This window comes from Hippoglossus hippoglossus, chromosome 5, assembly GCF_009819705.1.
Source record: "Hippoglossus hippoglossus isolate fHipHip1 chromosome 5, fHipHip1.pri, whole genome shotgun sequence".
In the NCBI taxonomy this organism is placed as follows: Eukaryota; Metazoa; Chordata; class Actinopteri; order Pleuronectiformes; family Pleuronectidae; genus Hippoglossus; species Hippoglossus hippoglossus.
In genome coordinates this window covers 8,811,016-8,826,912 of record NC_047155.1, presented here as the reverse complement: position 1 = coordinate 8,826,912, position 15,897 = coordinate 8,811,016, and the positions used below count along the sequence as shown (strand labels likewise).

Genomic DNA, 15,897 nt, shown 5'->3' with positions numbered 1-15,897 from the left:
GAAGGGAGAGCAGGATGGAGGAACAGATGTGTGCTGTATTGTGGTGGTGTGTGTGGACCGACGGGGACCAGGTGCAGCCTTTGTCTCTGCGGCATTTAAGTCCACTCGCTTGCATTCAGCCGCCTCGTGCCTCCCCTACACCCCCCCCCCCTTCTTCTCCTTCCTCCCCCTCTCCTTGGAGGGACGGCAGATAAGTGTGTGTGTGTGTGTCTGTGTGGAGGAGGGGGCAGCCTTGGCTTCGCGGAGGAGGCTCCAGCAGTCCCTTCTGCACCCCCCTCCTCCCTCACAGGTGACTGTTGGAGGTCCCAGCTGGCCAGCTCTTGGCCGATTAGATCCATATGGTACAGGAGGAGGAGGAGGAGGAGCGCCCATCAGTTGCATGGGTGCTAAGGGGCCTGTTAGCTTGTCCCTTTTCTGCCCTCAGCTTCAAGACAAGTACTCTGCCCCTGAATATTCATTTTCTTACAAATATCTGGGATCGTTTTAATGTTTCCCTGTCGTTTTGTGTTGAAGTGTTTTTTTTAATCATATGAGCGCTCTATTACTTATTCAAATGGAGAGATTGCACATTGGTTTCAGATGTCTCTGCAGGATAATTATTTTACACTTTTATCGAAATAGCCTACAGCTTTTTTGTTTAGTTAATTATCGCATTTGTACGATTATTTTGCCCTCTGTACAATGTACAATCAATAATGGTTTATATACGATAATTCATTTAATTAAGTTGTTAAATTATGTCTGGATTAATACTGTTTTTGGACAGAAAGCTAAATTAGCTTAAATTCCCTCTTTGGCCAAACGTCCCTTATCATTATCTTTTTGACTAAGTCTTGGTAAATAACAGGTGTTCCACAAAATTTAGAAATCAAGCTGTTTTGATAGCTGTAGCATCGCTCACTGATAAATGAGTCCAGTCTGCGTCGCGTCTTCTCTCACCTCATCTACGATAACAGGACCGCGATAGCAGCGCGGCTACAACTACACACACTTGGCTCATGACTCAAAGCTGTAGACCTTTAAACTTTACAGATAAACAATGAGCTTAATAAACCCGAACGCTGAACACATTTATTTACACATCAAGTGTAATTTTTCTGTACTGCCATGATCCTAATTTTACTTGAGGAGCTAAACGAACGTCCTCTGCATTTTATTTGGCGTAATGTCGTCTCAGGATTTCATTATTTAATGATTGCGTTCGGACTCTACTCGTTATGACATCATTGTCGCAGGATTATGACGTACAACAACAACGTCGGCCACTGGAAAATCCCAGAGTAATTTTTAAATGTTTATTTCGCACTTAGTATTTATACTTTAAGGTTAAAAAAACATGTTGAATGACTAATTAACTTGTTGATGTCGTCTCTCCGCCTCGAGCGCAATGCTTAATGGTATATATTGCTCGATTAGTGACCATCGGCTGTACACTACTTTCCATGATGCATTGTGGGAAACAATAAGTGCACCAATTAGGGTATAAAAAAACGTCACTAAACATTCGGACACCACTACAAGATGGCGAACTCACTATATCGTGATTAGTGAGAGATTTTGGACGATGCCTCTGTCTCTGTCTCTTTGCATCACCTGCAGAGGCCAAGGCAATTACAGGCAGCCGAAGGTTTGAATGCAGACGAGCGACACCTGAGCTGAACAAACAAGGAACACCTGGTTAGCAACAACAGCCATCACCACAGACGCACTTTACTTTTCCATCCCTGCAATAACAACCGCCGCAGAAAGCAAATAAGTCGAGCCGAGTAACGTACGAGGCCGTAAAACCTAATATCTCAATATTGTCGGGGAGAAGAGCATCCAGAACGGTATGAGAAGATGGATGTTTGTGTTTTCATCAGCGTTAGATTCAGTGTGATGATCTGCTCACAGTTTCCTCCCCTCTGCTTCAAAGTGTCGTGTGTATGCATTGTGGCGTTTGCATGTAATCCTGTGGATGTGCGGCCAGGAGCTTTGTGTGCCTTCCCTTTGTTCCATTAGAGCCAAGATGACAGGTGGCATTTAGACCAGACAAACAGCCCACATCCTCCTCCAAGACAATATTCACCTGAGTTAACATCAGACCATTCTGTGCACCCTGTGTGTGTGTGTGTGTGTGTGTGTTTTGTGGCTGCGGTGACAGCTGCCTCCCCTGACAGTCCTGTGACTGCATACAGTGGACTCAGGTGCTCGCAGGCCAGATGAAGTCATCCGGCTATGTGCGCTGTCTTAATTGACGAGCAGAGGCAATTCTCTACGGGCCGTCAGCACTGTATGCACACACACACACACACACACACACACACCTGATGTCTCCTGTTATGGCCATCACCTCAGACGAGGCGAACGACAGACCGCTCCGCATCTTAAGGTTGCGTGGATGCAGCTGCAACCTAATTTCTCAGCTCCGTGCAGAAATGAATGCACACGCATGCGACTGTTGTGCTTGTTTTAATTCTGCGGCCTGTCTGTCAGACACAATACAAAAAAAAACCGCTTTACGAGGATGACAGGCGAGTTGAACAGAAAACTCATGTTCGCTGCTGGTGACAAACTGTTGATGATGTGTCAACAAAAGAACTTGTGAATACATAGCACAATCCGAATACCCCAATCCGAGGTCTTGTTGTATATATGAAGTTGTTTACATGGTGACAGTGTTGACACTAAGGCCATATGCCCCGTTGATTCTGTTATTGAGATGTCAGTCTAATTTCCTGGCCATACGGACGGAGTGTGCAGATCTTTGATACTGGTGTGGGTGTGTGCTGCAGGCTGCTTCCTGCGGTGCACTGGCAGACTGTGTGTGTGTGTGTGTGTGTGTGTGTGTGTGTGTGTGTGTGTGTGTGTGTGTGGCGGGCATGACGATCCAAATGTCTGCGTAGATCCCTCCTTCCTGCCCCCCCATGTTGGTGAACAGGTGGAGCGATGGCAGGCAGGCCACAGGGCTGAGAGAGAATGAGAGGGAACGCGGCAGAGGGAGAGAGATGGGGGGGAACGGAAGGAAGGAGCATTTAAAGCTGTCACAGACATGACAGACGAGTCGTATAGACGCACTCGCGGAAATAGGGGAGATTCCTTCTCAAGATATCTGTGGATGACTGTTAATTCACATATTTTTGTTATTTAACTTTGAACTGAATTAATTTAGCATTGTTTCCTGTTTGTTTTTTTTAACATATTTTTACTCTCACAATTGTAATATGTTTCTATCCACTTAACAGGCGTTGTTCCTTTCTTTTCAGCTCTCCTGCGTTACCTACCGACGGCTTAAACTCCCATCTTAAGTCTTTATAAACTGGGTCCCTGTGGCTCAAGGCCATGCAGAGTTCATAGCTGTGAAAAAGATATACAGAGTGCCATTGAAGCCAAAGCCTTAAAGCCATGAAACCACATTTAAAAAGCTGCTCTCTGTTGACCCATGACCCGCGAGGCCATGCTTGTCTATTAATCGTTGGTTCTTAGAAAAGTCTGATCCACCCTAAATGGAGACGGGACCCAGCCTTCATGGGTCTCCGGGAGACAAAGGCGGCTTCTGATCCCACATATCGCTCGCCGCCACCCCCCCCCCCCCCCCATCCCACTTTCTTCAGACCCCTTATCTGGTGGTCTCATTCAGCGGCAAAAGCATATTGAGAAGTTGCGTTTAACATTCAAAAGCTTCGCCGATCTTGTTAGTAAAGCGTGAAATAGCCCCGTCCCTTTCTCTCGTGTGTCCCCGCCTGCATTTTGTGGGGAGCTCAAAGAGGGGGCATTCTTCTCCCCTCACAATAGGCTCCTTCAGCATTTCTTCTGTTATTGATCTGAATGGTTTCAGAGTGAGGGGCTAAACTTTAGACATCTGGCTCATTGATGGGGTCGGGGGGTGGGGGGGGGGGGGGGTGCCCTGGCAGTATGTGTTGTATGATGTGAAGTGGTTTTGGGGGGGGACGGGCATTTCTTTTGTGACTATAGACCTATTGCTTTTGCATTGCTTTTTTTTTTTTTTTAACCAGTGAGCTGATGGGGAAAGTTAAAGTGGTCGTATTTATTTACTTATCTGACACTTTAATGAGTTTTAGAAAAATAGTGGAACTTATTTAACACCCTTGTTTGTGCTGTTTGCTCCATATACAGACAATTGTACAGCAGTGGATTGTGAAAAAGCGAATATACGGGAACTCTCTCTGGAAATGTTGTGCTTCAGTAGTAAAAATCTGGTTTTGATTTCCGCCCACTGCTGTGTTCGCAGGACATTATTCTTTTACGTGTTCTGGTTTTCGACCCTCGGCTGACCTCTCTTCTTCTTCTTCTCCTCCTCTTTGTGCAGACAGTAGAGAGAAGAAGAGCCCTGCCATGCCCGGTTCTCCTGTGGATGCTAAGACTCATTCCAGATCAGCCCCCAGCAGCAGCAGCAGCCTCACGATGCCCCCCCTGCCCTCTGTCAACCCCAGCGGCCCTCGACCGGCCTCTTTTTCCACCACAACATGTAAGGGTCCATTCCTAAATTCATCATTTGTATTGAAAAGCTAAAACTAATAGCTTAAATCCTAATCTTATGGATCAGTTCCTGTGAGCTATTTGCTTTTTCTTCCCTCCCTGATTAATCCCGTCTTCATCTCACCTCTAATCCCCAGTGACCAACGGGAATCATCATTCCCCGCCAACCTTGAACGCAGTGCCATCTCCGCCGCAGCGCTACAGCAACGGACCGTCCTCCTCCTCGTCCTCATCGCTAGCAAACCAGCAGCTGCCCGCCACCTGTGGGGCTCGCCAGCTGAGCAAGCTGAAACGTTTCCTGACCACGCTGCAGCAGTTTGGCAACGACATCTCCCCCGAGATCGGAGACAGCGTTCGGAGCCTAGTGCTGGCCCTCGTGGTGAGTCCTTTGTTATCATGCGAAAGACGAACAAATGAAGCTGTATCTTGTAAAAAAACAACATTTTCACACATCAGCTGCTGCACAAATTTGATTTTCAGAATTAATATATTTGAAATTTCTCTTTCCCTGTCTCTTAGAATTCCACAGTTACCATTGAAGAGTTTCACTCACGACTTCAGGAGGCCACCAACTTCCCCTTACGGCCTTTCGTTATTCCTTTTCTCAAGGTAAACTCTCCTCCATCCTCTTTTCCACCTTCTTGGGTCAGTTCCTTGTTTCTCCCCCCCTCTCAGTAAACCATACAGCCTGTGTGACTGTAGCGTCACCTTCCCATCAGCCCCTCATGTCTCAGCCGCACGATTAATGACCGAATAACCAGTGATAAACAGAAGGTCCTTGACATCAACATACCCCTCATCCAGCATGATCGGAATAATCCACGGCCAATCACATTACAGCTCGTGAGTCATGGTGATGGAAATGTAATAGATTCATTAACACTATATTACGATGTTTCCAGGATACATGGCAGAGGTCTATAAATACGCCTCTGTGTAGGTTTCCTAATTGAATAAACTGCCTTTCAGCGGTTCAAAGTAGCTATTAAGATTTGCATGTTGACTTGACAAGCAACAGATGAGTGTGTGTGTGTTAAACTGCCTCTCGAGCCCCTTTTGTAACCAGTGAAGTCTGCAAGTGTATACTTTTTAGGAGCCCCCTTCAGTAAAGCAGCCCATAAATCTTCAGCGAGTTGTACCGCTGTAACTTCAAGCAGTCGAAATCTGCTCTTTTTCCACACTTACCTCTTACTCACCTTTGGAGCCCCTCCAGCTGTCTGTCTGCGAGCGCTGAGACAAGAAACCTCTGTTCCCCCTCCTTCTGCTAATTTATTACAAAGGGGGGCGGGCGGGGTCCGCACAACTTAATTCCAACTCCTGGGAGAAGTCTTGAGAAAGAGCGAAGAAACGGACAGATGGACAAAGTCAAGGGGTGAGGTAGCGGAGGAGAAAGAGAGAGAAAAGAGAGAAAAGAGAGAAAAGAGAGAGGGAAAAGTGGGAACTCGGAAGTGTGAAACATGCCTATAAAGTGTTCCCTTCCCTTTTTTATGGGTTGCAGTGTGTGCCATATGGAGCCGCTGTCCCGTTAAAAGAGCATTCAGCTGCCAAGGCGCCGCCGATCTAGCATCCAGCATTTGCCTCGCTGAACCCCAGAGAGCCCTCTGCCGAGCTGACACACAGCACATGTGTCCGCTGTCTGGGGCCCCAGGGAAGGAAAGGAGGCCGGGGAGCATGGGACACGGGCAAAAGAGGACGAGAGCGCACAGAGCCGAAATGGTAGCGTCGTTAGGGATGAAGTTAGAGAGACGGTGTGCTTAGAAATCAGTAAAGGTCAGATTAGATGGGAACGGGGTCTAGGTTTACAGAATTTGAAAGATGACGGTTGGAAGTGCTGTGTGAGCAGGAGAAGAGGTCAGAGTCACAAAACGAGAACGGTATGGTTGTTTAGGAGAGAAGAGGGAGTGAGGAAGTGGTGTAATTGCAAACACACCGGGGTCTGTTCCTAATTAAGGAAGTCCAGGGAACAAAAGTGAGATGGAAAGATACGAAAGAGACAGTCACAGATGAATATAAAAAAAAAAGAAAGCAGGGTAAGGAATGAGGGGGGGGGGGAGTGGAGCCTGTGTAGCATTTGTTTTGAAATGTTTTTAAGCCGCGGTAACGTCCTGCACGTCTTTGCTGCTGCCGACGCATCGCGCTCAGCACTCGTGCCTGCGTGCCACGGGTTAGTCGCCAGCCCCAGCAGCAGTTTAGAGAACTCAGCCTTTTTTCATTTGAGCGAGGGAAACCACAGCCACCATGGAGGCAGCCACAGAACAACACCCAGACTCACACTGAGCCCCACAGCCAGACCTCAAGGAGTCAGTACCCCCCCCCCCCTCCTTTAATTCCTGCCCCAGCCAAGTATCTTCCCCACGAGACTGACTTTGCTCTGCTGTTCGTGTATGAAGCACAGCTCTGTCTTCTCCCCTCTCTTCTCTAAAACTATTCTATGTGCCTCTGAATGAGTATTTGTATTTATGACTTTCAAAACTTTTAGACTGGTACAATAATGCTTCTCCCCGGTGTTGAGTTTATTTTGCAAATTTGAAATTAAACATTACAATTTCCCCCCTCTCTATCTAGGCAAACCTACCCCTGCTGCAGAGGGAGCTGCTCCACTGTGCACGGGCCGCCAAGCAAACCCCAGCCCAGTACCTGTCCCAGCACGAGCACCTCCTGCTCAGCACCACCCTCGCCTCCTCTCCAGACTCCTCCGAGCTGCTGATGGAGCCTCCTGATGCTGCCATGAAGAGACACAGCCCCAGCAGGTGAAATTAAAGCTCAAAAAAGTCCCTGTTAAGACCTTTTCTTTGTAGAGACGTACGTTAACATGTTTTTATTTGGTTCTCAGGGCGAAAGAGAACGGTTTCCACGAACGTCCGCCCGTAGCCATGGAGCCGGCCGCGAAACGAATTTGCACCATCAGCCCCGCTCCCCGACACAGCCCCGCCCACCCGATGCCCCTCAACTCCCAGCTCCACCCGACCCCTCCTCCCCTGCAGCACTACGCCCTGGACGACATCGCAGCGCCGCACATCCTCCACCGCGAGCACAGCCAGCGCTTGCTGGAGATCCGAGAGCTCAAAGACAGACCCAGACTCCCTGGTACGTGACGCAAACCCAGAGTTACTCCTTTCACATTACTGCCGATGATGTGATGAGCCACTTTTATTAGTGATCGCACAATATTGCCGTTAGGAGACCCCTCCTTATGTCAGCTTTGCCTGTTTGCGCTGAACCAAACAAGCTGGCATTTTGCTTCAGTGTCCCAGATGTGTAAACACAACATCTGCAGCATCTGTACCGCCATGCTGGCTCCTCCTTTCACTCAGACAATCAATCCAGCTCTGTAATTACCTCTGCTGCCGGCATCAAGGTGGAGCAATAAAGCCCCCATCCCAAACTTCTATACAGAACAGTGAGTCGGAATAAAGGTGCAGCGTTCCTACCTTGAACAAGTTGTGTTGAAGTCGTGCAGCTAGTGGGGAAAACTTTAACAAACTATAGGTTCTAGTCTCATACATCCCACAGGACATAACATTAGTTATCAACGCATGCCAACTCATTACTGGAGGAATCCACAAACCACATAAACACTGACAGTCATGTAGCTGAGCCAGTTTCTGTGAGTGCAAGGGGCTGGTAAAGACATTTAGAAAATAAATGGCTGCATTGAAACACACACACACACACACACACACACACACATCATATTCTGTGTGTGATAACGGGTGGTCTCCGTGTTTGTGCAGCCACCCCCATATGCCTCTGGAGTCCACGTGTGTATAAACAGTGCCATACTGTCCAGGCCGCGAGGGTTGGATCTACTCTGGTGTATATCTACCCTCCATTTGGGGCTTGTCAGCACACAGTGGAAACAGCAGTAGCTCACAGACCCAGGCTCTCTCTCTCACATACACACACACACACACACACACACACACACACACACACACACACACACACACACACACACACACACACACACACACACACATATAAAGACACATACCTTGATATGTTCATGGTGGAGGTGCAGTGTTTACGAGGTCTTAGTCCCTTGTCTGACAGCCTCCCGCCCGCCTGCCGCCACTTAACTCATAGGCGCACCCCCGCACACACACACACACACACACACACACACACACACACACACATAAACACAGTCAGTCCACATGGCTTTGAACTGATGAACACTGATGAGAACCAGGAGTAGGGAAGAGGTTAAGAGGAAGGTGTGTGTGTGTGTGTGTGTGTGTGTGTGTGTGTGTGTGTGTGTGTGTGTGTGTGTGTGTGTGTGTGTGTGTGTGTGTGTGTGTGTGTGTGTGTGTGTGTGTGTGTGTGTGTGTGTGTGTGTGTGTGTGTGTGTGTGTACTCTTCAGCAGGCCTAGTGTGCATGTGGCCTCTTGTTGGCTGGTTCCCTCTCAGTTTTAAGAGATCGTGGTTTTGTGTGTGCGTGCGTGCGTGCTACTGCAATGACTTCGCGTAAGGCTGTGCATCAACATGTTTCTGGGCTACATGAGCACAATCTTGCGTGTGCAAACTATTATTACTGTTAAATGTACAATTAAATATTGCTTAAGTCATAGCATTGTGTAATAGCTGAACTGAAATCAGATGTGTGTTTGTGTGTGCGTGTGTTTGTGTGTGTGTGTGGTTAGTGGTTGCAATGGTCCACATTGAGTGTCAGACCGGCTGGTTGTGTTTAGAAGTGGAGCCACTCCACTCAGCCTGAGTGTCTCCCTACTGGAATGCTGTGAGCTCCAGGAGGGGAGGTGCTAGGGGAGAAGTTTGGGGAGTGTGTGTGTGTGTGTATGTGTGTGTGGCTGACAGCTGACTTCCAGATGTGTTCAGGCTCTGGGAGCTAAGGGGTCTGTTTTGCATCACAGGCGTCTCTTTTTCTCCTCCACCCCACCTTTCTCTCTCCCGATCCCTCGGTCCATCTCACATCTTTTTGACTTTTATTCTTTGCTCCTCATTTACTTTACGTCATTACTGTCATTTTTTATGTACGGCAGTGTTGCCTTTAACTTTAAACTCATGTTACTCCTGTCCCAAATAATTTGTGGTGAAATGAAGAAGTGATCTCAAATCTTAACCCACATCTTTCACTCTCTCACTATCACTTGTGGCCTCTCTCATATTAAGACAAATATTAATGACACTGACCTGTGGTTTATCGTGTGTTTTAATTAGGAACTAACGGGGGTTACCGTGAAGAGCCGGTGGACCACAGACTGACAGACCGAGAGTGGGCTGATGAATGGCGGCATCTGGACCATGTAAGTCTGCAGACATGTACACGACTGCTAATGGCTTGAGATACTGAAGGAATGTAAAATGTAATTAGTTTTACTGCATTCCCCAGCACACCAGTGTTTTATTTTCTCACAACCCTTTAGATCCAAAGGTCAACTGGATATTTATGTTTCGCTACCAATCTGGTTTATTAATAAATGGAATTAAGGGTTAATACGTATTTTACAGTGTTTGTGCCGCAAGATCCATTGTGATGTTATCATCCCCATAAAAGTTAGATAGCGTGAACACAGCTGCCTCAAGTTTGAGATTCTTTAATAAACACAAGAAGACTCAGCCAACAACTTATTGTGTCCTCAGGTGTTGAACTGCATTGTGGACATGGTGGAGAAGACACGGAGGTCAGTGAGCGTGCTCAGACGGTGCCAGGAGTCAGATCGCGAGGAGCTCAACTACTGGAGGCGACGCTCAAGCGAGCAGGAGGACCCACGCAAAGGAGGCTCGGGCTCCGCTCCCTTCTCCAAGACACACAGCCCCCACTCTGCAGAGTCAGGTGTGTAGAAGTACCTTCAAATACTGCTGCAGAAACTAATAATTTAGTTTCTTTTAAACTGGAGAATATTGCTACATGACTCAGGATGAAGCCAAATCTCTGGAAATCAGTTAGTTGAGAAGACTAAAAGGGTCAGAAATATGTTATTTAGTCCATAGATTGGTTTATAGTGAGTGTAGAGAAACATCAGAGCGAGGGGACATGTTGATACTCAAGTCTGTTACAATCGTGATCCAAACATCTTGTGTATTCTGAATGATTTGGACACTAAGGTCAACATACATGTTGCTGCGAGGCCTCACATCTATGCAGCACTCCATACACCGTCAAGTGGCCATTAGAAGAATTGCACCCAAGTCACATTGTTAGCAAGTCCTCCCACAGTTTGTCCCCCAGTCTGCTGTGTACTGGCAGTGTTCTCTCTGACTGCCAGCCTCACTGTCCCCCTGCTGGTTCATAGTCACAGACAAGTGCCAGGACAGGCCTCGGCCATATCGGCCACAGAAGGGCCGTCCTGCCGTCCTGCAGGCTCAGAGACCCAGAACTGGCTGACTCGCCAGAGCACCATCTGGGCCCCCAGCCGGTAAGCCCGCCTGCCCGCCTGCCTGGGCTCGAGCGGAGAAAGACTGCAGTGGGGGTGTATGCAGGCTTGGTTGATATAAAAAAAAAAAAGAGGATGTAAATGAAGGAAAAGAGAGAAAGCGGGGGTGAGACGGAGGATATAAGAACGAGGAGATGAGCCAGCGACACAGTAATGAACTGCGATGCAGGGAGAGAGGGATTGGAGGGAAGAGACAGAATGTTGACACAGCTTGTTGGTCCGCATTTCCCTCCAAGCCAAACACATTCCTTTCTAAAGTTGTCAGATCTCAGATCAGTCCAAGACTCTGATAATCAACTACTTCACTGGTTCTCGATGTGCAGACTTGTTTGCGTCGAAGACAAAATAAAAGACTTGATTACAGAGCCTGCCTCTTCGGCTTTTCTTTCTTTGTCAGCACCCGATTCCTTTGTTGAGCCGTCGGTCACAAACCGAACCACTATTTCAACAATCTTCATATCCCTATAAGCCCTGACAGGTGCTAATCCCTTCTGTCTCTGCTTTGCTGCAGACTCCCAGCGTGACTTCGCACCACGGCCAGGCTCAGCATACGTTACAGATGAGATCTGGAGGAAAGCTGGTAAGAAAAACCTTCAAATAACAATTTATATAACTGAACGAAATGCTGCTATAGGTTTTGTTGGACTTAAAGATTATCACAATTTATTTAAGAATAGAGAGAATGTCTGATTTTACTGAGAGAGTTTAAACAAGGTGAGCTAACACTAACTATTTGTCTCCCGTGTTGTGCAGAAGAGGCGGTGAACGAGGTGAAGCGTCAGGCCATGGACGAGGTTCAGAAAGCCGTTGCCGAGGCCGAGCAGAAAGCTTTTGAGATGATCGCGTCAGAAAGGGCGAAGATGGATAAGACTCTGGCGGATGCAAAGAAGAAGGCTCAAGAGGACGCCGTCAGTGTCATCAACGAACAGGAGGACTCCAGTGAGGTGAGCACAGATTCAGGAGGTGGTGCAGTATGTTTGGAGTTCTGCAAGAAAGAGGGAGATTCAAAAAACTTCACCAATTTCATATTTTTTGCATTAACTATGGATAACATGACTACATCACCTCACCAAGCCCCTTTAAGTTAAATCGAGGTGCACCAAATTGCACTGACTCATAGAGGCCACTCCGCTAAATGTACCTGATAATTCCATCAAGATCCATGAATTATTGCCCGGCAAATTGGTAAAAATGTAAAAAGAAAAAATGCCCCAAAAAATCCGGACTCTTTGACTCCAAAAGCCCAAATCCCCCCCTTCCACCAAGTTACATGGAAATCCGTTCGGCAGTTTTCATGTAATCCTGCTGAAAACAAAACCTTCTTAGTGGACGAAAATATCACTCAGGCCTCAAAGTGTTTCTCTGCCTCTGAGCTCATTCTTTTGGTTTTCTTGCTTGAAACTTTCGTCTGCGCTGTTGATTCCACATGCAGGAGGCTTAATTCCTCTAACACCCTCTGTTTGCTGCTGGTCCAGCACGGAGCAGCAGAGTAAATGTCTCGTTAGCAGCTGGCTTTTGAATGCAGATGAGCATTTAACAACTGAAAAGAGATATTTCCCTCAAGAGTTAGTGGAGATCAGACTGGGCTCAAACTGAATGCTAATGTTGCTACATGTCTGAGCAACTTTCCCTTTAAAATGTCTCTGTGTTGTGTTTAGCTTGTTTCCACTGCCCCCAAGTGGCCAGAGAAATAGTATATACAAGTTTATGGAATTTTCTGTTTCATTCAGTGCATTGAGGACACAGACTTGCATGTGAGAACTTACACTTGTCCCTCCTGTCCTCCTCAGTGTTGCTGGAACTGTGGGCGCAAGGCGAGCGAGACGTGCAGCGGCTGCAACGCGGCTCGCTACTGCGGCTCCTTCTGCCAGCACAAAGACTGGGAGAGGCACCACCTCATCTGCAGCCCGGGACTTCAGGCTCAACCCAAATCCGTTTCTGCCATCACAGCAAGCCGGGTGGCCGCGGCAGCCTCGGCAGCGGCAGCAACCAGGGGGTCCCCCGCGGGCCTGGCCGGGGTTAAGGCCTCCGACAGCGCGCCTTCGGTCTCCAGTCCTGGTGGCGACAAGGCCTCGGTCGCTTCTCGCTCCTCCACCCCCTCCACCCCCGCCTCAGGCCCCGAGGCGAACGGACATTAGAGGGCGAAGGACGTCAGTGGTTAACTCGTCACCGATCCTCTTCCTCAACGGGGAGGAATTGAATCAGCACAATGTGGGAGCTACATGTGGGTTAAGTTAGGATAACAGATTTCTCATCATAATCTTTGGCAGATAAAACAGGGACAGATTATGGATGACTGTTGTGGGTGCTATGTCAACTGGGACGCAGGCGTTGGCAAAGGACAGACGGACTCGTCTCAAACGCATCCATTGGAAAACAGATCCTCTCCTAACAGATGGAAACGTCTTTGTCCAAAACCCCAAATCTTGGACGTGCGAGAGGAGGGAAAGACTGTCGATAGATCTCACTTTATCTCTGGCTGCGCGGAGGAAGTTACGAAAAGGAGACAAGACAGAGAAAGACGCCTCCCCTCAGCTGATATTCTCACGTTGTTGTGTATAGATTTTAATATAGGGAGGTGGTGGTGTTCAATGTAAACAGTTTAATAGTACCAGCCATAAAGCACCGGCCCTCCTCCTGTAGGAGAAACCCTACAGCAGACGACACAACACCGTCTCTGCAGCTTTCCTGTACACGTAAAAACATTTGCTCGCCAGGTTTTGTTATGTTCGTGTCAAATGGTCGTGCCGTCAGTGATTATTGTAAATCATACGATTCCGTTCCGTCAAAGCAATATTAAAAAAATGAAGTGTTCGGGTATCACAACACGGTTTCTGCATCACCAAAGTTTCCGGTCGCTAAAGAGAGAGTCGTCGTCATTGCCTGTAAATGCCTTCGTGAACAACAGATAATTATACACATGTTCAATGAGCTGGAGTGGGAACTGTCTTGTTCACCCAGTTTTGACTTTGTTCTTGTTGCAGTTTCATTTTGGCACTTGTTCACGTCGTCGACCGTGTAACGACAGGGTCAGGCGTCGCTGCAAATCCTCCTCCGCCGCCGCAATGTTCCCATCAGACATTTGTAAAGAAAAACACTCGCTGGTGCTGCAGCGCAGGGTTTAGAGCGGCGACTCTGTCCCACAGAGAATCTCAGGAGCTAAGCTTGTATGTGTGTGTGTGTGTGTACAGATCATTCTTTGTTTTCTTTTCTTTTGTCACAGTTAGATTAAAGTCAAACGTTTAGTGCAGAACTTTGATGTATCGTATTCTACTGTTACAGCTGAGACGTCGTTCTGGTTTCCGTTCGGTGTAAGATGACTTTGTAAAGAATATTATGAGAGAATGCCTTTATTTTGTGAGCCACGATTTTTTCCCCCCCTTCGTCCTTCAAACACGTTTCTTTTGTTATGAGGCATAAAAACTTCATATGAAAACAAAAACTATCATAAAATGAAATAAAGAAATAGAATGTTTCAGAATGGTTTTCTTTTGTTCTGTGACTGTACTCAGAAGATGGGGGAGGGGGTGAAGGTCAACTCATTGATCGGCTGATCCTTTAATGGTCGCAGGAGCCAGTCCCAACTGACAGTGGTTGAGAGGCGGGATACAACTGGGACAGACAGACTAACAACCATTCACACTCACATTCACACCTACACAGACCACAAGCCCCAATCTACATGTGTTTGGACTGTGGGAGGAAGCTGGAGTACCCGGAGAAAACTCACACAGACCCGGGGAGAACATGTAAACTCCACATGGAAAGCTGGGATTCTAACTGGGAGCGTTGCTTCCTATAAGTCGACAGTACCACCCACTGCACCTCTGTGCCGCCCAACTGATATCAAATCACTAATTATTACAGATTATTAAATAAGACATGTTTATTAATATAGAGTGACATTATCTCTAACATTGAATTCATATAGCTACTATGTAAAAAGAGTATTTCATTCTTACACTATCACTGCATTCTGTTTTGAAATTATAATTTCTCTCAGTAGAGCTCATTCCTCAGCCAAGGCCACAGTCTCCTTTTGAAACCACATTCACTAGATCTGCATTTATATTTGGTTCAGCTTTATCTGGCACACTCCGATATCAGTCAAGGAAAATGTTGGAAAACGCAATGTCAAAGAAAAACAATTCCTGGATCCGCACCGAGATTTAACGAGTTCTTCCTTGACCCACACGACCTCGTTCCTCCGTGTACCATCCTTATCCGTCAGTAGCTTTGTTTTGTAATATTGCAAACAAACAAACAAACAAATAAACAAAGACAGAAGTGAAAACTACCTTGTTGCAGGAGGCAATGATATAAATCCAGTTAAATAAGTCAAACTGAACCCAAAGCAGAGTCTAGTGTTTTGGGGGGGGGGTGCACTTGATGTTGCTTTAATAAGAGCTGAGAGAACATTTTCTCTACCTGCTGCATAAAAGAAGCCATTACTTTAACTTCCTGTCAGTTTCTACAGGAATCTGAGTGTTTTCAGATATTTGGGTTATTTGTGTTCAGCTTGGCCTCCAGGGTTTTTAAATTGAATGAGTGCAGAGCAGAGCAAATATCACTTTGATATGAAAGTCATTTCCAATGCAACCCGGCATTGAATGAAGCCATAAAACAGAAAAAGTATTTCCATGACTTCTTTAAATCAAATCTTTAAAAGAATGTTCTTAGAAACATTAAACAAAGAGAACACGTTCACTGTAACAACTAGGAGTGTGTGTCTCCTCGTGATGAGCTGCTCTTCGCACCCCCTTTGTCTCCTTGATGTCGTGAATCATGCAGCGACTCCTGATAAAATATGCAAGAGGCGTCTTTGAATTCAGGTGTGAAGTAATGAGGAGGCTCTTGGCCAGATTGAATTATGCTGAAGTGGGTTGAAAAATCCCGTCATGTATAATTCAAAATGTGTTCCAGCTCTGAAGTTGATCTGTATTCAAGTGAGTTCCCAGTGAAGGTCTTTATTAAAGAGAACAGTGGTTGTGGAAGATAAGTGACCCCAACAGTTACTTTAGTC

General features: G+C 46.9%; 1 protein-coding gene across 5 annotated transcripts in view; it reads left to right on the top strand.

The window, feature by feature from the left end:
* The window catches only part of cbfa2t2 (CBFA2/RUNX1 partner transcriptional co-repressor 2), a 32,258-nt gene extending 17,909 nt beyond the window's left edge, over window positions 1-14,349 (top strand). For 3 of the 5 annotated variants that reach the window (XM_034585222.1, XM_034585221.1, XM_034585220.1), the window contains 10 exons: window positions 4,310-4,468; window positions 4,617-4,858; window positions 4,999-5,088; window positions 7,045-7,229; window positions 7,313-7,566; window positions 9,658-9,743; window positions 10,081-10,273; window positions 11,386-11,454; window positions 11,628-11,818; window positions 12,665-14,317. In XM_034585222.1, the coding sequence (XP_034441113.1) occupies window positions 4,336-4,468; window positions 4,617-4,858; window positions 4,999-5,088; window positions 7,045-7,229; window positions 7,313-7,566; window positions 9,658-9,743; window positions 10,081-10,273; window positions 11,386-11,454; window positions 11,628-11,818; window positions 12,665-13,012 (1,791 nt within the window). In that variant the 5' untranslated portion in view covers window positions 4,310-4,335 and the 3' untranslated portion in view covers window positions 13,013-14,317. Of the gene's footprint in view, window positions 1-1,681; window positions 1,830-4,309; window positions 4,469-4,616; window positions 4,859-4,998; window positions 5,089-7,044; window positions 7,230-7,312; window positions 7,567-9,657; window positions 9,744-10,080; window positions 10,274-11,385; window positions 11,455-11,627; window positions 11,819-12,664 lie in introns of those variants that run through there. The other 2 variants (XM_034585223.1, XM_034585217.1) reach the window with 2 other exon arrangements.
* The last annotated feature ends 1,548 nt before the right edge of the window (window positions 14,350-15,897 follow it).